The sequence below is a fragment of the Mirounga leonina genome, unplaced genomic scaffold (assembly GCF_011800145.1).
Source record: "Mirounga leonina isolate KUSES-001 unplaced genomic scaffold, KU_Mleo_1.0 Mir_115, whole genome shotgun sequence".
Taxonomy (NCBI): Eukaryota; Metazoa; Chordata; class Mammalia; order Carnivora; family Phocidae; genus Mirounga; species Mirounga leonina.
Genome location: NW_023270268.1, coordinates 84,628,054 through 84,652,423, shown reverse-complemented (window position 1 = coordinate 84,652,423; position 24,370 = coordinate 84,628,054). Strand labels below are relative to the sequence as shown.

General features: G+C 35.5%; 1 protein-coding gene across 10 annotated transcripts in view; it reads right to left on the bottom strand.

The window, feature by feature from the left end:
• DLG1 (discs large MAGUK scaffold protein 1) overlaps window positions 1-24,370 on the bottom strand; it is a 252,742-nt gene that overhangs the window by 62,614 nt on the left and 165,758 nt on the right. For all 10 annotated transcript variants that reach the window (XM_034999873.1, XM_034999872.1, XM_034999871.1 and 7 more), the window contains 2 exons: window positions 15,963-16,083; window positions 10,425-10,581 (listed from right to left, as the gene is read on the bottom strand). In XM_034999873.1, the coding sequence (XP_034855764.1) occupies window positions 10,425-10,581; window positions 15,963-16,083 (278 nt within the window). The remainder of the gene's footprint in view (window positions 1-10,424; window positions 10,582-15,962; window positions 16,084-24,370) is intronic.

Below are 24,370 nucleotides of genomic sequence, written 5' to 3'. Positions count from 1 at the left end.
CTTGTTTATGATCTTCTTAGAGGGAAAGATGTAATGGTGTTGGTTTCAAGAAGTGCTTTTTCTGTGTCTATTGAGATGATTGTGTCATTTATGTCCCTTACTCTATTAATACAGTGTTTACTTTGATTAATTTTCTAATGCTGAACCAACCATTCATTTCTTGGATAAATTTCACTTGGTTATGGTATATAGTCCTTTTTTAAATTCTGGTATATAATGTTTTTTTATCATTCTGTCTCCAGTTTGCAATTTTGTTGAGGATTTTTACATCTCTAAGGATGTAAGGAATATTGGTTTGTTGTTTTCTCCTTCTATTATGTCTTTGTCTGGTTTGATAAAAGAACAATACTGTCCTCCTAGAATGAGTTGGGAAGTGTTCTTCATGCCTATTCCTTTTTGGGGGAAGTCTGTGAATGACTGGTGTTAATTCTTTAAATGTTTAGTAGACCGTACCAGTGAAACCATCTGGTCCTGGGCTCTTACCTTTGTGAAATGTTTTATCAATTCAGTCTCTAATTGTTATAGGTCTATACGGATTTTCAATTTCTTTTTGAGTCAGTTTCAATAGTTTATGTCTTTCAAGAAATTCATCAACAATAATATAATATATACAATATATACTATATCATATATAATCTATAGAACATATACATTATAAAATGTACTTTGTCTTTAGTAACAATTTTTATCTTAGTTTTCTTTTTATGACATCAGTATAGTCACTCCAGGTGTTTCCTGATTACTGCCTGCATAGTATATCCTTTCCAACCTTTTAGTTTTAATCTTTGTTGAAAAGTAAACCACTGTCTTTGAATCTAAAATGTGTCTGTCATAGACAGCATATAGTTGGATCCTGTTTTTTTTAAAGATTTATTTAAGAGAGAGGGAAAGCACGTGCATGCACATGCAAGGTGGGTAGGGGTAGAGGCAGAGGGAGACTCAAACAGACTCCCCAGTGAGCATGGAGCCCGACACAGGGTTCGATCTCACGATCCTGAGATTGTGACCTAAGCCAAAACCAAGAGTCAGACGATCAACTGACTCAGCCACCCAGGTGCACCCTGGATCCTGTTTTCTTTTTCTTTTTCTTTTTTTAAATCTACCCTGTTAATATCTGTCTTTTAATTAGAGTGTTTAATTCATTTACATTTAATGTAGTTATTGAAAAAGATTTGTGTCATCTATTTTGCTATTTGTTTTTTTCATGTCTGATATCTTTTCTGTTCCTTCATTCCTCCATTTCTACCTTCTTTTGTTAAACAGATAATTTCTAGTGTACCATTTTAACTCCATTGTTTATTATATGTATTTTCAGCTATTTATCTCTGGATTATAATTAACATAGTGTTCTACACTTTGGATTATACCATCTTAATTTCATTGGTATATAAAACTCTGTGCCCTCTACCTGCCTTGTGACACTATTGTCACATAAATTACATCTTTTTAAAATGTGTGCCCATCAGCACAGATTTAAATTATTGCTTTATTCAGTTGTCTTTTGAATCACTAAACCAAGACATTAAATCAGATATTTTAAATATGTTCAAAGAACTAAATAATGAAAGGAAACTCTGTGCCCTCTACCTGCCTTGTGACACTATTGTCACATAAATTACATCTTTTTAAAATGTGTGCCCGGAGAAAAAAGGAGTTACAAACAAAAAATACACTTCTACTGTATTACATTTATCTATGTAGTTACCTTTAACAACACTCTTTATTTCTTCATATGGATTTAGGTTACTGTCTACTGTCCTTTTATTTTAGTCTGAAGGATTCCCTTTAGTATTTCTTGCAGGACAGATCTACTAGAGATGAACTTCCTCAGCTTTTGTTTACTTGGGAATGTCTTGATTTGTCATTTCTGAAGGATAGTTTTGCTCCTGGATATAGAATCCTTGGTTAATAACTTTTTTTCTTTCAGAACTTTGAGTATGTCATCCTACTGTCTTCTGGCTTCCATGGTTTTTGATGAGAAATCACTGTTAATATTATTGAAGATTCCCTCTATGTAATGAATCATTTCTCTCTACTATCAAGATTCAATATTTGTCTTTTGACAGTTGGATTATGATATGTGCACAGTATGGATCTCTTCAAATTTATTCTACTTGGAGTGCATCACTAAGCTTCTCAGATGTGGTACAATATTTTTCCATCACATTTTGAAAGTTTTTTTTTTGTTTTGTTTGTTTGTTTTTTTTTAAAGATTTTATTTATTTATTTGACAGAGAGAGACACAGCGAGAGAGGGAATACAAGCAGGGGGAGTGGGAGAGGGAGAAGCAGGCTTCCCGCGGAGCAGTGAGCCCGATGCGGGGCTCGATCCCAGGATCTGGGATCATGACCTGAGCCGAAGGCAGACGCTTAACGACTGAGCCACTCAGGTGCCCACATTTTGAAAGTTTTTAGTCATTATTTACTCAATCTTTCTGGCACTTCCTACCTCTCCTGTCATTCTGTGACTTCATTACGTATATGCTATACACTTGATGATATCCCCACAAGGTTTTGAGGCTCTTAATTTTTTTATTTTTCCTTTTCTTCATCTGGATAATCTCAAGAGATGTATCTTCAAGTTTGCTGATTTTTTCTTCTGCTAGCTCATAGCTGTTGTTGAGTTTGTCTAGAGCACTTCTGCTTTTTAGTTATTGTATCTTTCAACTCCAGAGTTTCTATTTGGTTCTTCTTTATAATAGAAATCTCTTTATTGGTATTCTCTACCTGCTGAGATATTGTTCCTTTATTTTTCCTTTCATTATTTAGTTCTTTGAACATATTTAAAATATCTAATTTAATGTCTTGGTTTAGTAAATCCAATGTTCTGCTTCCTTAGGGACAGTTTCTATTGACTGCTTTCCCCGCCCCGTGTATAGGCCACATTTTCTTGTTTATCTGCATGTCTCATGATTTTTTTGTGGAAAACTAGACACTTAAAATAATATAATGTAGCAACTCTAGAAATCAGATATGTCCTCCTGCCCAGGGCTTGTTATTGTTGTGGCTTATGATCGTCGGTTTTGGTGAAATTTCTATGAAATTTGTATTTTTTGATGTGTTTGCCAATGAAGTCTCTGCCTGGTTAGCTTGGTGGTCAGTTAATGACTGGAAAGAGATTTTGTTTAATGCCTGGACTCTTTGCTGAAGGGCTCTGTTTACATGTTGGGTAATGCCTTCAAAATACAGCTAGGCAACTGATAACTCTGCCTTGTCACTTCCTGTCCACCCAGAGCCTCATGATCAGTCAGAGGTGAGAGGTTAGGACCTTTTCAGGTCTTCCCTGAATATGCAGTGTCCAGAACATACATGTGTCTTCCTAGAGTCCAAGGACTATGTCAGAGTTTTTCAAAGGCCTTAATGGAGACTCATTCCCCAGTTTATCCTTTTAAGCTTTTGATTAATATACTGTTTGCTTCAACTATTACCCAATGTCTCAGGCAGTCATATGTGCCTATAACTGTTTTGACAAATACCCCAGGGAAAAAGGCTTTTGCATTAGTGGAGCTCTGATTCAGGTCAAAACAGAGAGCTTTGCAAATGGGTTCTTAAAGAACCACCAGACAGGTCAAATTATGACAATTATCGGGAAAGACGCTCTGAAAGTTCTACTTGCATCTTGCTCTCTAGTGGCTGTGAGGTTACTGATTTTCACTATAAATGGACTATTTCTCAAGACTAATGTGATGCTGGAGAGCAGAGGATGGGACGTAAGCAAGTTAATACTCCAAAAGCTCCCTCTTATGAAGATTTAGCTTTTTTTTGGAATAAACTTCCTGAATTGCTGCAAGCCTTTGGTTAAATTCCAGAGTTCTGAACAACTTCATTTTGACAATTTTGGCTACTTTTCTCACTTCTTTATAGAGGAGAGAAGTCTTTTGGGTCACTTGTGATTCTAAGATTCTATGAATCTAAATTTTTAGCAAACATAAATTGTATTCTACATCATACTTCTCATAACTGGAATAACTGTAATACCTAATTTATACCATACTGAAAACTACAGTGTTCTATATATGTAATGAATCTTGATTTCAAAAGCTTCTTTCTTCAACAAAATTAAATTTATCAGAAAGAATATTTTATAAAACCTATGATTTATTTCCATGCTTTCCCAAGTAACTTATTTATACTTTTCTCAGTGATGTGGGCTATCATTAAGAACACCAATAAGAGGGATGGTCTTTAGAATAGTAGTTTAAAGTTTGGTCCCCAGAGCAGCAACATCAGTATCTCATGAAAACTTGTTAGAAATATAGAATTTTAGATCCTACCCAAGTCATACTGAATTGGAAACTTCAGGGATGGGGTCTAAGAATCTGTTTTTTAACAAGGCCTTGAAGTGATCCTGATTCAAGATGAAGACTGAAAACAGCTAAATTTTGTCTAATGAGGTACTTAAATTAGTTTGTTCCTGACTAACAGGCTTTTCTTTTAGTTTTAAGTATCTTTTTTCATGTTTTTCTCCTGAGGTTTTTCCTACTGCTGTCAGGCTACTTCCCTGGAGAAGTTTAGTAAGCATTAAAATGTTAAGGCTATTGATGCATATAGCCTAACATAAGGCTGTATGTAACTTACACTCACATTAGGGTGAGCAAGTGGCCTGGACTGTCTTGGATTTTCAGTTTTAAAATCAAGACTAAAGGCATTTCCAGACATGGGGCTTTCAGCGCTAAAGATGGGAAAGTTCTGGGTGAACGAGTTTGCGTTGGTCAGTCTAACATACTGTAGCAGTATGTCAGTGACCCATATAAAATTGTCCCACATGGACAATTTAAAAAAACATCTATTTTTGCTTTGAATATTTTGCACCTAACTCTAAGCCAACTGAAAATTTATTTTGACACAAAGTGTGAAGTAAGGCTCTAAGCTAATTTTATTCCCCCAAACAACTAGCTAATTACTCTAACATTTATTTTTAACAAATTCATTCCTTTCCACCAATTTGTCCTTATCACACTATAACTTATTTAAAAAATTTAAATTACAGTATGAAATTACAAGCAATAAAATGTAAAAATTTGAACAGTTCAGTTCAAAGAATTTTCAACAACTGTATACACACATGAAACCACAAATGCAAACAAGATATATACATTTTCCATCATCCAACTCAGAAATTTCCATCATACCTCTTTATAATCAATATAATCACCAGCAACCACTGACTTCTCTCACTAGAAATTATTGTCTACTCATGATTATCATGTAACTGGAATCTTACTGTATGTGTTTTTGTGGTGTTTTTACTCAATGTGATGTTCTTTAGTGTTATCTATGCTGTTGTGTTTCAGTAGTTTGTTATTTATTGGTAAGCATTATATTGTATAAATGTACTCCAACTTATTTAGCTACTTGACTATTGATGGACACTTGAGTCATATCCAGATCTAAATTATTATTAATAAGGCTGTTATGAACATTTCTGTTAAGTGTTTCTGTAGACATGATTTCTTGGGTAAAATCTGGGTGATAAGGTTAGTTGTATGTTTAATTTCTCAAAAACTTCCCCCAAAATTCTTGTAGTGACTGTACAATATGCCCAACAGTAATGAATGAGAGCTACCAGTGCACCACATCCTCACCAATGTTTGTCATCAATTTTTTTTTTTTTAGCCATTCAACTGGGTAAGATATGGGCTATATGCTGGCCCTCCACAGTTAAAAATCCACATATAACTTTTGACTCTTCAAAATCTTAATAATAGCCTACTGTTGACTAGAAGTCTTACCAATTGTGTATGTATTATATACTTTATTCTTACAATAAACTACAGAAAATGTTATTAAGAAAATCATGGGGGCGGGGGTGGCACCTGGCTTAGTCAGTTAAGTGTCTGACTCTTGATTTCAGCTCAGGTTGAGCCCTGCCATCCCATCAGGCTCCCTGCTCAGTGGGAAGTCTGACTGTCTCCTTCTCCCTCTGCTCCTCCCCTCACTCATGTGCTTTCTCTCTCTCTCTCAAATAATAAATCTTAAAAAGAAAATCATAAGGAAAATACATTTAGTATACTAGACTGTATTTATCCAAAAAATCTGCATATAAGTGGGCGCATGCAGTTCAACCCCGTGTTGTTCAAGGATCCCCTGTATCTCCTTTTATTTAGGCATAATTTACCTTCAATAAATTCATCTTTTTAGCTTACAGTTAAGAGTTTGACAACTGCATATGTTGTGTAGACACTGTCACGAAATACAGAAAACCCTTAAGACTGATTGTTTTTTTTTAAGATTTTATTTATTTATTTGACAGAGAGAGACACAGCGAGAGAGGGAACACAAGCAGGGGGAGTGGGAGAGGGAGAAGCAGGCTTCCCGCGGAGCAGGGAGCCCGATGCAGGGCTTGATCCCAGGACCCTGAGATCATGACCTGAGCCGAAGGCAGACGCTTAACCATCTGAGCCACCCAGGTGCCCCTAGAAATTTAGTTCTATCATCCATTTCGAATTAATTTTTGTAGATGATGAGTGATAAGGACACAAATTTCTTTTTTCTTTTGTCTACTTATTCTATCAATTATGGAAGAAGGTGTTTAAATCCCCAACTTGATTGTAGATTTTTCCATTTCTTTCCTTAGTTCTGGCAATTTTTGCTTCATGTATTTTGAATGAATTATTAGGCACATGCACACTGAACACTGTTATGTCTTCATGATTAAATAATGTTTTTCATCATTATAAAAAAATCTATCAATAATACTACTTGTCTTGAAGTGTATTTTGCCTCACAGGAGTATGTCACACCATCTTTCATATTTTGTTTATATAGTTTACTTTCTTCTACTCTCTTACTTAGAACATATGAGTCTTTATATATTTAAAGTGAATTTCTGGTGAAGAGTATATATTTGGGTCTTGGGTTTTTTTTGAACCAAGCTAATAATTTCTGCATCTTAAGAGTGTTAACTGCAATGTAGATACTAACAGAGTTGGATTTCAATCTCACATCTTCATATTGCTTTTTACTTCCTCTTTTTTCCCCTCCTTTTCTGCCTCTGTTTATAAGAAGCACGTATTTTTTTCATATTTCACTTTAGTCCCTGTATTGAATTTTTAAAACTACAGCTCTTGGGAGTATTTCTAGGGCTTCCTCCAGAAATAATGACATGTAAATATAAGATCTCACAGTCTATTTTCAAATAATTTTATATCACTTCACAAACTATGAGAAACACTAGTATAATTCCATTTTCCCTATCAACTTGTGCTCTAGTGCCCTTATATTTTACTTCTGTATGTCAATAACCCCTAGTATATAATGCAATTATTTTTGTTTTAAATAGCTAATAGTCTTACCAAATATGTACAATTATTTTTTAAAAAATTAAAAAATGTATATTTTATATTTATCCAGGTACCCCTTCTGTTGTTCTTAATTTCCTTCTGCAGATCTAGGGTTTCATCTGATATAATTTCTCCTTAACCAGAACAATTTCTTCTAGTATTTCTTGTAGGTTTGCAAGGGACAAATTCTCTAAGCTGCTTGTCTGTTTGAAAATGTCTTTATTTCAACTTCATTTCTCTTAAATAATTTCACTGGATATAGGATTCTAGATTTACAGTTTTTTCCTTAAGCACTTTAAAGATATCCTTCAGTTGGCTTTGCCTTCTAATATTTCTATCGAGAAGTCAGTTGTCATTTGTATTGTTCCTATGTAGGTAATGTGTTGTTTCTAAGACTGCTTTTAACACGTGCTCTTTAGTGTAGCTTTCTAGTATATCTAGGTCTTGTTTGCTGAGCTTCATAGACCTGTGGGCTGGTATTTTTCATCAGTTTTAGAAAATAGTCATTATGTTTTCAGAGATTCTGTCTCCTCTTTATTAGATTGATGCTGTTCCATAGACCTTGGATGCTTTGGTCTGCTTTTTCTTCCCAAATTCTACACACTGCTCCTTAAGTTTCAGGTTGGATGGAAACTTTGTCTTATGCTCAAGTTCACGGATTCCTTCCTTTGTTGAGTCCAGTGTGTTATTAAGTCTTTTAAATAAAATTTTCATTTTTGACAGTTTTTTAAAAAATTTCTAGCCATTCCATGGATCCTTTTTTGTAGTATTGATGTCTTTGTCTAAATTCTCCAATCTTTTCATCCGTATTTTCTACCTTTACTCCTGTATTCTTTAGTATTTATCAACATCACTTCATCCTCATCATGATTTTATCACACTTATTTTCAAGTCCGTGTTTGATAAATTGAACATCTGAGCCTTCTCTTGATTTAATTCTATTGACTGCTTTCTGTCTTGACAACTAGTTTTCTTTTCTTCCTTTTTTGGCATGTTTTGTAATTTTTAATTGTAAAATAGACAATTTCAGATAAAATAACAATAGAGGCTGAAACAAGTACTATTTAATCCCAGAATAGGGAACAACCCTTGTGTTGGACCACAACAGTGGGGGGAACTACAACTATATTTTATTGCAGTTTTAATTAAGTTTAGCTTCAGATGTTCTGAGAGCAGGATTAAGACGTTTTCCCCTGAGGGACGTAAGGTGGGAGTATTAGCACTAGATCCTGGAGACTACGAGGATCACTTAGCGTTTTATAGCCGAACTACTGACTTTTAAAACTGTCTGCTTTATTAACCTGCTGCCAGCTTTAAGTTCTCTTTGTTCTCAAGATCTGTCCCAGGCTTGCTGTGTCTTGGAGATATCACTCTGTCCACATAGTCTCAGAGGGCTTTTTCTGAACTCTCTTATCTCCCCCCAACCCTTATATCTTAACAGCTCAAGTACAGAGTTCCCAGGGCTGGTTTTTACAGATCTGCCCAAGGTCCCCTATTTTTATTGAGCAGGTACCTTGTATGATTCAGTAATGATTTTTTTCTCAGTTCTCTTCTGTTGGTTCCCAACCTTTGGTTTATTGCATCTGAGCACTCAGTGAAGACCAATGGGAAAGAGTTGACAGGTGTTAAGACTTGCTCTGTGGCTTCCTAGAATTTTTATTAGTTTTTCTAGTCCAGTGATGCCATTACATGTTAGGTACAGTTTTGGCTGGTTTCCCCCATCCCCATCTATTCTTTCTCTTTCTCCCATCACTCTATCAAGTACTACTGAAAACAAACTCACAATGTAAAATTTAGAATAAAACAATTTATCACAGGTCACATGTATTAGTTACCTATAAGCTTAAAAAAATACAACTATTACTTATAGCACTTAAGATAAAATAGAGGAAAAATCTGAAAGAATATTAGAAACTATAAATAACAAAGAATCCACAAAAACCACCAAGACAGACTGAAAAAAAAACCAGAAAGAATTTCTAGAAAGCAAAGGGTACTCTGAAATTAAAAAATTAGTTTTGGCTTAAAGAGCAGACGAAGAAAATTTATGAACTAGAAAACAGATATGACTGAAATTAAGTACAAGGAGAGAGAGTTGATAAATATGAAATTGGGGTTAAAAGACATGCAGAACAGAAAGATAATATCCTCTCAAAGGAACTGAAGGAGGACAGAATCCACACAATGTGGGAAAGGCAAAATTTGAAAAAATACTGGCTAAGATTCCAGAATTGATTAAAGACAGGACTCCTCTGATCCAGGAAGCAGAATGAATCCCAAACAGAATAAATAAAATGCTAGACATTAACACATTTTAGTTAAACTGTAGTATACCAAAAAAAGTAAGAGACTTTAAAAAGCAGTCAGTGGAAAAAAAGAAAAACAAACCAAATCACTTGCAAACAAGATACAGTGCAGATCTTCTTCGTAAATAGCAACGAAAGAAGCCAGATAGCATAAAACAATATCTTCAAAGTACTGATAGACAACAGCTGTCAACCTAGCACTTTACACTGAATTATATTTACAAGTGAGGGTGAAATAAAGATAATTTGATGAAGCAAATATCAAGCCAAAAAGAGCCATATTAATATCAGGCAACATAGCTTCTAGGGTAAAAACCATTACTATAAAGAGGATTACTACATAATGATAAAAAATTTCAACTCACCAGGAAGGAATAATGATTCTAAACTTAGATGCATCTAATAATATAGTTTCAAAGATATAAAAATTAAACATCACTGCAAGGACAAACTGCTAAACCCACCATCACATTGAGAAGCTTAAAAAATTTCTTTTAATAATAGATCAAACAGACAACAGGTTAAAGTATAAAGAAGATCTGCACTACACAAATAAACATACAGATAACCTTGCAGTCAACAAATAGGGAATACATACTTTCTTCAAGCACATTTATAAAGACTGACCTGCTTACAGGTAAGTCAAATATCAAAAGAAAATCTATCCTATAGAACATGTTCTCTGACAACACTGCAATCCTACAATTCAGTTGCAAAATGGTAAGAAAACAACCAAAATATCTCCCATAACTTTAGGATGTAAAAAACAAAACTTTTAATAATAGGTCAGGTCATAGTTATAATAATAAAAACATAATTTGATTAACATATCCTACCGATATAATACGATCTCCTTTTCTGAGTTCTCCACTAAGATCAGCAGGTCCTCCAGCCAAGATAAAGGAAATAAATATTCCTTCTCCATCTTCACCTCCTACAATGTTGAAACCAAGGCCTGTTGAGCCACGATGAAGAACAACTTTCCTAGGTTCCCTAAAAAATTAGGAAAATATTGAACACCTTAGAAATTTTATATAGAACTTGACATTGTATCAGTGAAAATGCTCTACTGATAACTCTTATATTATCATACTATAAAGAAAGCTAGATGGAAGTTAAAAAGGTTTTCAAGACAGTAGAGATTCCAAGAGACTTAGAAATTAAAAGGAAAAATTCTAATTTTAAATAAAAGCTAAAAAACCCATGTTAAAAACCAGTGATTTTTGTTAAAAAAAAAACATGAAACTAAAACAAAAAGGAGAAAAAATTGTGGTAATTAAAAAAAATAATGACATAAAGAACCTACTCAAGAAATATATACACTTAAGAAAGACTGATGTTGTACACATCTTATTACCTAGGAAGCAGTCACTGCCCTTACTTCCTAGATGATGTAAAAGGCAAATAAACCTTTGTCTTAGAAAAGGTAGACCCTTTTTCCAGTCTCAAAAGGATGAATCATGACTAACCTAAGCCAGTCATAGCAATCTCATTCCTCTTTGCTAAGTTGAGGCTAAGACCCTATTTTGGCCTCTGAGAAATAAAGGTAAATTTTATTGTCATTTCCCAAGGAAAGATAGACCGTAACAAAAACAAAGCACATTTTGTTCCCTTCCCCACCCAAAATAACCCCCACACAAAAAATGAACAGTAAAATCCCATTACTGATTTAGACATATTCTAACCATGAAGGTAAGACCAGAAGAATCCCAGAGACACCATGGACCTAAGGGTTGCTACACAATTGCTGGAACTGCCCATCTCTAAACTTTTTATATAAAATAATTATTTTTTACTTCTTAAGTCACATACTTCCATCTCTCTCTCTCTGCTGTTCACCCATTCTAAGATGAGCCTTCTCCCCCATCCCCTATTTTTTAAAATCTCTGAAATCAGAATATAGCTTACCACTACTGGTGTTTAACATTTGCTGCCAGTTATAAATGGTTGTGTGAATACCATTTATACCTCTGGTAAGACCATGAAAATTCCAGCAGCAGGTATGATGAAATACAGAATATCATTTGAAATTAGAATGTACCATATTTGGTAAATATTTTAAAAATTTAACTGGATTTTTCTAGAACATTTCAAAAAGCTATTGGTAACAAAAGGCTTAACAGAAGTAATTTTTTTTTAAAAGATTTTATTTATTTGACAGAGAGAGAGAGAGAGAGAGAGCACGCGCGCACAAGCAGGGGGAGCAGCAGGGAGAGGGAAAAGCAGACTCCCTGCTGAGCAGGGAGACCAATGTGGGGGGGGCTCAATCCCAGGACTTTTGGATCATGACCTGAGCAGAAGGCAGATGCTTAACCATCTGAGCCACCCAGGCGCCCCCAGAGGTAAATATTTTTAAAAAATGAATTTTAGGGATCCTTCCATATAATGTGGAATTAATCTTAAGTATTTGCTAAAAACCTAAACTGGCATTTTCTAGTCATACATAGGTTTTCATCACTAATCAGCTTTGCCAGTTCCCTTACAGGGTTAACAAAATTATACTTTCTTATCAAATACAGCAAAACCAAATAATTGTTTAGAAAATATTAAACACATATACACATATATAAAAAAATGGAATAATAAATCCAAATTCAGGAAAATAGTTCACTTGGTGAGGCAGTGTAGGAGAGGCAGGATAGATCAGGGCACAAAACAGGTTACACTATATTGATGTTTTATTTCACTGATAGATGATGGACTCACAGTTTAGGGTTTCTACTACTTTAAAACATTTATGGAGGAAGTGGGAGGGGGGATGGGTTAAATGGGTGATGGGTATTAAGGATGGCACTTGTGATGAGCCCTGGGTGTTTTTTGTAAGTGATGAATCACTAAATTCTACACCTGAAACTAACATTACACTGTGTGCTAACTAATTGGAATTTAAATAAAAACTTGAAAAGAAAAAAATATATTTGTATGAAGCAAAAAGCCACACATATATATGAATTAGTTTTATATAAATATAAATTTTATATAAATAATAAAATATTCTGCTAAAATCCAGCAGTATTTCAGAGGAAAATAAATTCTGGTTTTTCAAATAACATAAGCACATGAAAAGATGTTCAACATTATTAGTCATTAGAGAAATGCATGAAAATCACGAGATACATCCCACCTACTACAATGGCTATAAAACAAAATGGAAGAGAAAAAACAAGTATTGGTGAGGTTGTGGAGAAACTGGAACCCTCATATATTGATGGTGGGAATGTAAAATGGTGTGGGTGCTATAAAGAACAAATGGTTCCTCATAAATGTAAACATACATTGACTGTGTGACTCAGCAATTCCACTCCTCAGTATATATTCAAAGGAAGTGAAAACAAGGATGCAAGCAGATACGTGCAAGCCAATGTTTATCAGAGCATTATTCTCAATACCCAAAAGGTGGAAATAAGCCAAATGTCCATCAACAGATGAATGGATAAGTAAAATGTGGTATATACACATAATGGAATATTTTCAGCTTACATAAGGAATGAAGACTTTTTTTTTTTTTTTAATTTTATTTATTTATTTGACAGAGAGACAGAGAGAGAGCACACAAGCAGGGGGGCAGCAGCAGGCAGAGGTAGAAGGAGAAGCAGTCTCCCTGCTAAGCAGGGAGCCCGATGCAGGGCTCCATCCCAGGACTCTGGGATCATAACCTGGGTCAAAGGCAGACGCTTAACTGACTGAGCCACCCAGGCACCCCAGGAATGAAGTTTTGATACATGCTACACAACATGGATGAATCTTGAAAACACTATGCTAAATGAAAGAAGTCAGACACAAAAGAGTTGTAAGATTATACTTATATGAACAATCTAGAATAGGCAAATGTATAGGACACAAAGTACACTAGACTAGAGGTTACCAGGGACTGGGAGGAGAGGGAAATGGGAATTACTGCTTAATTTTGTTTGTCTGAGGTGGCAAAAAGGTTCTGGAAATAGATAGTGGTGATGATTTCCTAATGTAGGGAATGCAATTAATGCCAATGAATCGCACATTTAAAAAAATTAATAATGTGGGGCACCTGGGTGGCTCAGGTGGTTGGTTAAAAGTCTGCCTTCAGCTCAGGTCATGATCCCAGGGTCCTGGGATCGAGCCCCGCATCAGGCTCTCTGCTCAGCAGGAGCCTGCTTCTCCCTCTCCCTGCCGCTCCCCCTGCTTGTACTCTTTCTCTCTATCAAATAAATAAAATCTTTAAAAAAAATTCCTTAAAAAAAAATAATGTAATATACAAAAAAAATTTTGAGTTTACATTTTAAATGGGAGAAGTGTATGATATGTGGATCATATCTCAATAAAGCTGTTAAAAAAATGAACTTTAGAATTATCAATTTTCTGTATGTTGGGATTTCTTTTCTTTTCCTTTTTTATTTTATATTATTTTATTTGTTTTTTAAAGATTTTACTTATTTACTTGAGAGACAGAGTGAGTGAGCGAGAAAGCACACGAATAGGGGCAGAGGGAAAGGGAGAAGCAGGCTCCCCTACTGAGCACGGAGCCTGACACAGGGCTGGATCCCAGGAAGACCCTGAGATCATGACCTGAGCTGAAAGCAGACGCTTAACCAACTGAGCCACCCAGGTGCCCTCTTTTCCTTTTTTTAAATTGGTAACGTGAGATAACCTCTGAATGACTGCTTAGGGTCAAATTGTGGAGAACTTCTAATATGAGGGTAAAGATTTTTGTACTTCATATCTGGGCAAAGTTGTGTAATTATCAAAAGGGAGTGATAAAACACATGTTTTAGGAAGGCATATGCAGTGATCAACCACCTGATTTTCACAGAAAAGTAGAGAAGACAGGTAGACTTGTGTAATACTAAAAAAGTCCAATACAATATTCTAGAGAAAAGATATGTAATGAAAAAAGATGGGGAACAGCAATGAAGACACCAATATAACATACTTTTTAGTTTGAAAAATATGTAGAAATTAAAGGCTAGATAAGCCATTAACTATTTTTCCTCTTTACTTCTATAAATTGGCACTACTAGAAAACAACAACAAAGCCATGACAGATCAGTATAGGAGCACAGCCTAAAGACTAACAGCCTTGAAAATTCATATGACAAAGAAATAACCACAAACACTGTTTTTTCTGCTAATTTTCACTCCAAACACAATTACTGAGCACATATTTATAAATTAAGTTTTCAGTAATGCTAACTCTTTTTTTTTTTTTTAAAGATTTTATTTATTTATTTGAGAGAGAGAGAATGAGAGAGAGCACATGAGAGGGGGGAGGGTCAGAGGGAGAAGCAGACTCCCCACTGAGCAGGGAGCCCGATGCAGGACTCGATCCAGGGACTCCAGGATCATGACCTGAGCTGAAGGCAGTCGCTTAACCAACTGAGCCACCCAGGCGCCCAGTAATGCTAACTCTTGAAAAAAAAAGGACATAGATGAATATTCTTTCCTACCTGACCTTAATGATCTCTTTAAGACTCCTAGAGTCAGGAGTCTGAAAGAGTAATTATAATTTTGAAAGTTCAAAATAATAATGTCAACAATGCAATTAATAAAAACATAAAATAGACATTAATCAGCAGACATTTAATGTTAAATGTTATAATATGAAATACTTGTACAAATTATAGAGCAATCTGTATAAATGTAACATCTTATTACTATATTAAATCGTGAAAAAGATCTAAAATACTTTTCACTTATTTTTTCCCACCTACTTAAGAGTTCTTTGGGAATAAAAAGACAGATTTATAAATTTTATTTAAAGATTATTTATTTATTTATTTATTTGACAGAGAGAGAGAGAGGACAAGCAGGCAGAGCAGCGGGCAGAGGGAGAGGGAGAAGCAGGCTTCCCGCTGAGCGGGGAGCCCGATGCGGGGCCTGATCCCAGAACCCTGGGATCATAACCTGAGCTGAAGGCAGATGCTTAACCGACTGAGCCACCCAGGTGCCCCTACAAACTTTATTTAAAACAGTAAAGTCAGATCAAGGTAAATTTTAGGAGTGAGGTTATCAAACATACATATTAAGCAAAGAAAATATCCCTTGTTGAATTCTAAACATGAATCAAATGATTGCTATAACAAATAGGAATATATGAAAAGTTAGTTTTAAATATACATATGTATATTCTTAACTCAGTTTTACCTATGCTAATTTCTAAGAACAATTAACCATTCCTGAAAAATAAGTAATATGTTTTTAAAAAGGACAGTGATTTGGAATATAAAACATTTTTATATTTCAGCCTCTTCAATGAACCCTCCAATGAAAAAAATTAAGGTTTAAGTTCATTATCTATCAGTAAAATTTTTTAGTCCTAAAAACTGTGGCTGAAAACTGATTATAACTCCTTCTAACAGTTGGCTTTTTTTAAGAAAGACAAATGTTCAGTTCCTTACCTTGTAATCTCATCATCTCCAAGCATTGCTTTTGAAACAGGTGAGTATCTGGCTGGTGATGCTGGTGTATGGCCCAAATAGGAAGATGGGCTAACATGGTTATCAACAGGTTGAGAAGAAGCTTCAAAAGAAAGAAAGTAAAAAGCACTTTAAGTGAAATGAGCCATTCAGTACTGCATTTGTGATTATCAATTTTAAGGTTAGTTAATGTATAATTCATATCCGCTTATTTACGTAAGTTCGTAGAAAAGACTTACCAGGTAAAAAAATTAGACAAGCTCAAGTTTCCAGGTAAAAACTAGTATAGATATTCAGATCAGTAAAGCAAACTTATACTATTTGGTTTCTCTTGAGAAAACAGAACTAAAAAGTAGTTTTACATTAACTGATTTGCACAGTGAAATCCAGGAAAGGTCATTTAAAAGACTGTCCTAGAAAAGACTATAATACAAAATCTAAAGTACAGTAACTTAATTTTTGTGATGTCATTTTGCAGGTTAAGTTTAAAAAAATTTCTATTACTTCAAGTTTAATTGTAAATAATGAAAACCAAAAACTTAAAAATAGGCTAAGATTATGCTTGAAAATATTACAATAAATTAAGGGACTTCCGGCTTCCAGTTTGGCATATAAGAAGCTTGGAAGTCATCACTCTCTGTTCTAACAACAACTAAAAAGCTAAACAAACTAAAAATACAGTAACTCTTCTTAGATCCTTAAGGGGGATGACAGGGCAAACTCCTGCCCCCCAAATTGGAGAAAATCGTAGGTGAACACAGAGAATTATAACTTACCACAGCAGAAACCTCGGTGGAAACTAGTGTTGGGGTAGAGAAACCTGAACTGTAACTGGCAAATTGCTGGAGGTTCAGTATGGGCCAGTAAAAACACTCCTGGGGAAATGGACCCTCAAATCTATGGTCAACTTTGACAATCAGGAAAAAATATCCAATGGAAAAAAGACAGTCTCTTCAATAAGTGGTGATGGGAAAATTGGACAGCTACATATAGAAAAATGAAACTGGGCCATTCCCTTATACCATACACAAAGATAAAGTCAAAATGGATGAAAGACCTCAATGTGAGACAGGAATCCATCAAATCCTAGAGGAGAACATAGGCAATTAGCTCTTCCACATCGGCCACAGTAACTTCTTTTAAGACATGTCTCCAAAGGCAAGTGAAACAAAAGCAAAAATGAACTTCTGGGACTTCATCAAGATAAAAAGCTTCTGCACAGCAAAGGAAACAGTCAACGAAACTAAGAGGCAGCCCACAGAATGGGAGAAGATATTTGCAAAGGACATTACAGATAAAGGGCTGATATCCAAGATCTATAAAGAACTTCTCAAACTCAACACTCAAAAAACTAATAACCCAGTCAAAAAATGGGCAGAAGACATGAACAGACACTTCTCCAAAAAAGACGCACAAATGGCTAACAGACACATGAAAAAATGCTCAACATCACTAGCCATCAGGGAAATACAAATCAAAACCACAATGAGATACCACCTTACACCAGTTAGAATGACAAAAATTAACAAAACAGGAAACAACAAATGTTGGCGAGGATGTGAAGAATGGGGAACCCTCTTACACTGTTGGTAGGAATGCAAGTTGGTACAGCCACTCTAGAAAACAGTATGGAGGTTCTTCAAGACATTAAGAATAGAGCTACCCTATGACCCAGCAATTGCATTACTGGGTATTTACCCCAAAGATACAGATGTAGTGAGAAAAAGGGGCACCTGTGCCCCAATGTTCACAGCAGCAATGTCCACAATAGCCCAACTGTGGAAGAAGCCGAGAAGCCCTTCAACAGATGAATGGATAAAGAAGATGTGGTATATCTACACAATGGAATATTATTCAGCCATCAGAAACAATGAATACCCACCATTTGCATCGACATGGATGGAACTGGAGGGGATTATGTTAAGTGAAGTAAGTCAAACAGAGAAAGACAATTATTATATGGTTTCGCTCATATGTGGAACACAAGCAATAGCATGGAGGACCACAGGGGAAGGGAGGGAAATCCAAAGGCAGAGAAATCAGAGAGGGAGATGAACCATGAGAGACTACAGACCCTGAGAAACAAACTGGGGGTTTCAGAGGGGAAGAGGGTGGGCAGATGGGGTAAAAGGGTGATGGGTATTGAGGAGGGCAGGTGCTGTGATGAGCACTGGGTGTTATACTTAACTAATGAATTGCTGAACACTGCATCAAGGACTAATTATATACTATACAGTGGCTAACTGAACATAATAAAAAAAATAAAATAATATGGTAAACTGAAGGAAAAAAAACCCCCAAAACCAAACAACCCCTCCCCAAAACCCAAAACATGCCTGAGGGATCCTGTTACTGGGGGAGCAGACACATTTTTGAGTTTTACCTCCTGGATCTCTACCAGGCTCTCACAGTGAATAGTAGAGAAAAATCTTGTGCTGCTGACAGGAGGAAGGGAAAACAAACCATTTTGAAATACACAAGAGCATTCTGTTTTTCATAACAGAGTCTACCCCAGGAGAAATTATCAAAGCCTAGCCTGCTAGGGTTTTATCAGAGACCAGTGACCTGGGGTAAGGGAAATAACTCCAGTCCACTCTTGTCATCCTATCCCACCTAAGGGAGGAAGCGAGAATACTGAGAAGCACTGTGTAGCTTACATTCCAGAGGTGCAAACTCATTAAAAGACTTGAGACCTGATCACAGGACTAGGAACACTTTCCCTCCCCAACACCTTATCGTCACATTACTAATGGCCTATTTACAGCAGTTCCTTTTACCCAGTACATCATGCCTGGCTATCAGGAAAAAATTACAAGACATAATAAAAGGCAAAAACACAGTTGGAAGAGACAGGGCAAGCATGAGAACAGACTCAGCTATAGCAGCAATGTTGGAATATCAGACCAGGAATTTAGAACAACAATTAGGGGTGCCTGGGTTGCGCAGTTAGTTAAGCGTCCAACTCTTGGTTTTGGCTCAGGTCGTGATCTCATCATCATGAGATCAAGCCCCAAGTTGGGCTGGTGCTCAGTGTGGAGTCTGCTTGAGACTCTTTCTCCCTCACCCTCTGCCCCTCCCCCCTGCTCTCTGTCTCTTTCTAAAAAAAAAATAAAACAACAATGATTAACATGCTAATGGCTCAAGTGGATAGAGAGTATGCAAAAACAGATGAGCAAGGTAAGCAGAGAGGTGGGAATTCTAAGAGAAACAAAATGAAATACTAGACATCAAAAACACTGTTAACAGAAATGAAGAATGTCTTTGATGGGCTTATCAATGGTCTGGCAATGGCTGAGAAAAGAATCTCTGAATTTAAGGATATCTCAATAGCAACCACTAACACTGAAAAGCAAAGAGAAAAAAGAGAATAAAACAAAACAAAACAAAAGAAACCCAAAACAAAATATCCAAGAATGGTGAGACAGCTACAAAAGGTGTAACATGTAAGAAATGGGAATACCAAATGTAGAAGGAGAGAAAGGATGGAAGAAATATTTGAAACAATAATGACTAAGAATTAACGTCAGACATCAAACCATAGATCTAGGAAGCTCAGGAAACACCAATTAGGTTAAATGCCAAGAAAATTACATGTAGAAATATCCCTTTCAAATGAGAGGAAAAAAGGTGGGGGGAAGGAGAGGAATCTTAACAGAAGTCACAGGGAAAAAAACCCACTATACTGACAGAGGTACAAAGATAAGAATTACATCTTACTTCTCAGAAACTAATAGTAGTAACACTGTATTCAACTGTATTTGCTTATGTGTATATATATATGTGTATAAGTGAAATGAATGTCAGCAATGGTACAAGGGATGAGAGTGAGGAATTAGGATTATTTTAAGGTACTTACACTACCTGTGAAGCTGTATAGTGTTAGTGGACTTGAATTAGTTGATATGTATATTGCAAACTCTAGGGTAACCACTGAAAAAAAGTAAAGCGAGACTGTAACTGTTAAGGAAGGAGAGAAAATGGAATAAAATGTTTGAATAAAATTGTAAAAGACGGAAAAAGAGTGGATGACAAATACAGAAACAAGAGCAACAAATAGAAAACAGTAACAGATATAATAGATATTAATCCAACTGTACCAATAATCACTATGAACATCAATGGTCTAAATGCACCAATTAGAAGACCAAGATTATCAGAGTGGATCAAAAACAAGACCCAATTATATCCTGTCTATAAGAAAGACACTTTATAAAGGCACACATAGATGAAAAGTAAAGGGATGGAGAAAGATATTACCATTCTAACACTAATAAAAGGAAGTGGGAGTAACTACATTAACTTCAGACAGAAGATTCAAAATAAATAAAGTTATGAGGGATAAAGAAGGGCATTACATAATGACAGAAGGGTCAATTCTCCAAGAAGATATAACAATCCTTAACATGTATGCATCCAACAATAGTGTCAAGCTATGTGAGGCCAAAATGAGAGAACTGCAAGGAGAAACAGATGGATCCACACTCTTTTCTTATAAATGGGCAGATATATGAGGCAGAAAATCAGTAAGGACATAGTTGAACTCAACAATATCATTCATCAACAGGATATAATGGATACCTATAGACTACTCCATCCAACAACAGAACATACATTCTTCTTAAGTTCACATGGAGCATTCACCAAGACAGACCACATCCTGGGCCATAAAACACATCTTAACAAATTAAAAAAAATAAATCATACAATGTCTGCTCTCAGATCACAATGGAATGAAAATAAATCAGTAACAAAATGATAGCTGGAGAATCTCAAAATATGTAGGGATTAAATAATACACTCCTAAATAATACATGGATCAAAAAAGAAATCTCTGGAGAAATTAAAAAATATTTTGAACTAAGTGAAAATCAAAACATGGTGTATCAAAATTGTGGGATAGAGTGAAAGCAATGCTAAGAAAGAAATTTATAGTATTGAATGTATTCGATACTATAAATCTAAAATGAGTCATCTTAGCTTCTACCCTATGAAACTAAAAAAGAAGAGCAAATTAAAATAAGGAAAGAAATAAAAAATTAGAGCAGAAATCAATGAAATTAAAAAACAGGAAATCAAGAAAAAATCAGTAGGACCAAAAGCTGCTTCTTTGAAAAGATCAATAAAATTAATAAGCCTTGAGCCAAGCTAACTAAGAAAAAAAGAGAAGAAAAATTATTAATATCAGAAATGACAGTAGGGGACATCACGACGAGCCCATGGACATTAAAAGGATAATAAAGAAATACTACGAACAGCTCTATGCCCACAAATTTGATAACCTAGATGAAATGGACCAATTCCTTGAAAGACACAATCTGCCAAAAGCCACACACACAAAATAGACCATCTGAACAGCTAGTATCTATTAAAGAAACTGAATCAATAATTGATTGCCTTCCAAAACAGAATCTATCAGGCCCAGCTAGGTTCACTGATGAGTTCCACCAAACAAATATTTAAGGACGAAATTACACCAATTCCCTATAATCTCTTCCAGCAGACAGAAGCCAAGGGTATGCTTCCTAACTCATTCTATGAAGTCAGCATTACCCCAAACAACAGAACCAGACAGAGAAATTACAAGGAAAAAAAAAACAACTACAGAACAATATCTCTCATGAACATAGATGGAAAAATCAACAGACTATTAGCAAATCAAATCCAACAATGTATAAAAAGGACTGTAAACCATAAGCATATGGGATTTATCCCAGGTATGCAAAGGCTGGTTCAACATTTGAAAATCAATTAATATGATCTATCATATCAACAGGCTAAAGAAGAAAAGTCACATGATCAAATCAATGGATGCAGAAAAAGCACTTGATAAAACCCAGTATCAATTTATGATATAAACTCTCAGTAAACCAGGAACAGAAGGGAGTATCATCAACTTGTTAAAGAGCATCTATAAACTTAGGAGTGTGAAACTTGAAGTTTTACCATTAAGAAGAGGAATGAGTAAAGAACGTCCTACCTAATGTGGCAAGACAAGAAAAGGAAATAAAGGTATATAGACTGAGAAAGAAATAACAGAACTCTTTGTTTGCAGATGTCATGATCATTTATGTAGAAAATCTCAAAGAATCGACAAAAAAACTCCTGGAGGGGCGCCTGGGTGGCTCAGTCGTTAAGCATCTGCCTTTGGCTCAGGTCATGATCCCGGAGTCCTGGGATCGAGCCCCGCATTGGGCTCCCTGCTCAGCGGGGAGTCTGCTTCTCCTTCTCCCTCTGTCTACCACTCTGCCTACTTGTGCTCTCTCTGTCAAATAAATAAATAAAATCTTTAAAAAAAAAAAACAAACCTCCTGGAACTAATAAGCAATCTTAGCAAGTTTGCAGGATACAAGGTTAATATATAAAAGTCAATTGCCAAAAAGAGTCAATTGCTTTCCTATATGCCAGCAATGAACAAGTGGAATTTGAAATTAAAAAGACAATACCATTTACATCAGCACCCCCAAAACGATATACTTAAGTATAAATCTAACAAAATGTACAGAAGCTCTATGTGAAGAAAACAATAAAATTCTGATGAAAGATATCAAAGAAGAGTTAAATAAAGAGATATTCCACGTTCATGGGTAGAAAGACTCAATACTGTCAAGATAATTAGTTCTTTTTTATTTTATTTATTTATTTTTAAACGATTTTATTTATTTTTTGACAGAGACAGACACAGCGAGAGAGGGAACACAAGCAGGGGGCGTGGGAGAGGGAGAAGCAGGCTTCCCGCGGAGCAGGGAGCCCGATGCGGGGCTCGATCCCAGAACCCTGGGATCATGACCTGAGCTGAAGGCAGACGCTTAACGACTGAGCCACCCAGGTACCCCTAATTAGTTCTTTTCAACTTGATTTACAGATTCACTACAATCCCAATCAAAATACCAACAAGTTATTTTGTGGATATTGTCAAATTAATCCTAAAGTTTATACGGAGAGGCAAAGACCCACAAAAGACAGCACAATATTGAAGAACAAAGTTGGAGGACTGAGACTACCTGAGTTCAAGACTTCCTAAAAAGCTAGAGTAATCAAGACAGTGTGGTATTGGAAAGAGAACAGAAAAATAAATAAATGGAACAGAACAGAGAGTCCAGAAGCATACTATAAATATAGTCAACTGATCTTTGACAGAGGAGCAAAGGCAGTATGAGCAAAGACAGTCTTTTCAACAAATGGTGTTGAAACAATTGGATGTCCACATGCAAAAGAAAAAAAAATGAAACTAGACATAAACCTTACAAAATTAACTCAAAATGGATCACAGACCTGAATGTGAAACACAAAACTATAAGACTCCCTAGAAGATAACATAGGAGAAAATCTAGATGACTCTGGATATGGAAATGACCTTTTAGATATAACACCAAAGGCAGGATCCATGAAAAAAAAAAAGACTAAAAAAGCTAGATTTCATTAAAATGTTTCTGCTCTGAAAAAGACACTGTCTAAAAAATTAAAAGATCAGCCACAGACTGGGAGAAAAATATTTGCAAGACATACCTGATAAAGGACTGTGGGCCAAAATATACAAAGAACTCTTAAACTCAACAGTAAGATAACAAACAACTCAATTTTAAAATGTGCCAAAGACCCTTAACAGACACCTCACCAAAGACCAAAGATGGTGAATAAGTATATGAAAAGGTGCTCCACACCATATGTCATCAGGAAAATGCTAATTAAAACTGTTGTACATCTATTAGAATGGCCCAGATACCGAACAATGATAACATCAAATGCTGGTAAGAACGTGAAACAACAGGAACTCTCATGGCTGGAGTACAGCCAATTTGGAAGACAGTTTGGCTATTTCTTATAAAACTAAACATATTCTTACCATATGATCCAGCCATCATGTTCCTTGGTATTCACCAAAAGGAGATGAAAACTTATGTCCATACATAAACCTGCTCACAGATACTTAAAGCAACTTTATTCATAATTTCCAAAATTTATAAGAAACCAAGATGTCCTTCCACTGGTGAATGGATAAATAAACTGTGATACACTCAGAGTTATTCAGCACTAAAAAGAAAGGAGCTATAAGCCATGAAAAGATATGGGAAACCTTGGATGCATATTACTATGTGAAAGAAGCCAACCTCAAAAGGCTACATACTGTATGATACAAGCTATATAACATTCTGGAAAAGGCCAAACTATGGTAACAGTAAAAAAATCAGTGGTTGCTACAGGTTTAGAGGAGAGAAAGAACAGGTAGAACACAGGATTTTTAAGTAAGTGAAACTACTCTATATGATTCTATGATGGTGGAAACAGGTCATTATATATTTGTTCAAACCCACAGAATGTACAATTAAAAGTGAAACCTAATGTAAACTGTGAATTTTGGGTAAGATGTGGCAATGTAGGTTCATCAGTTG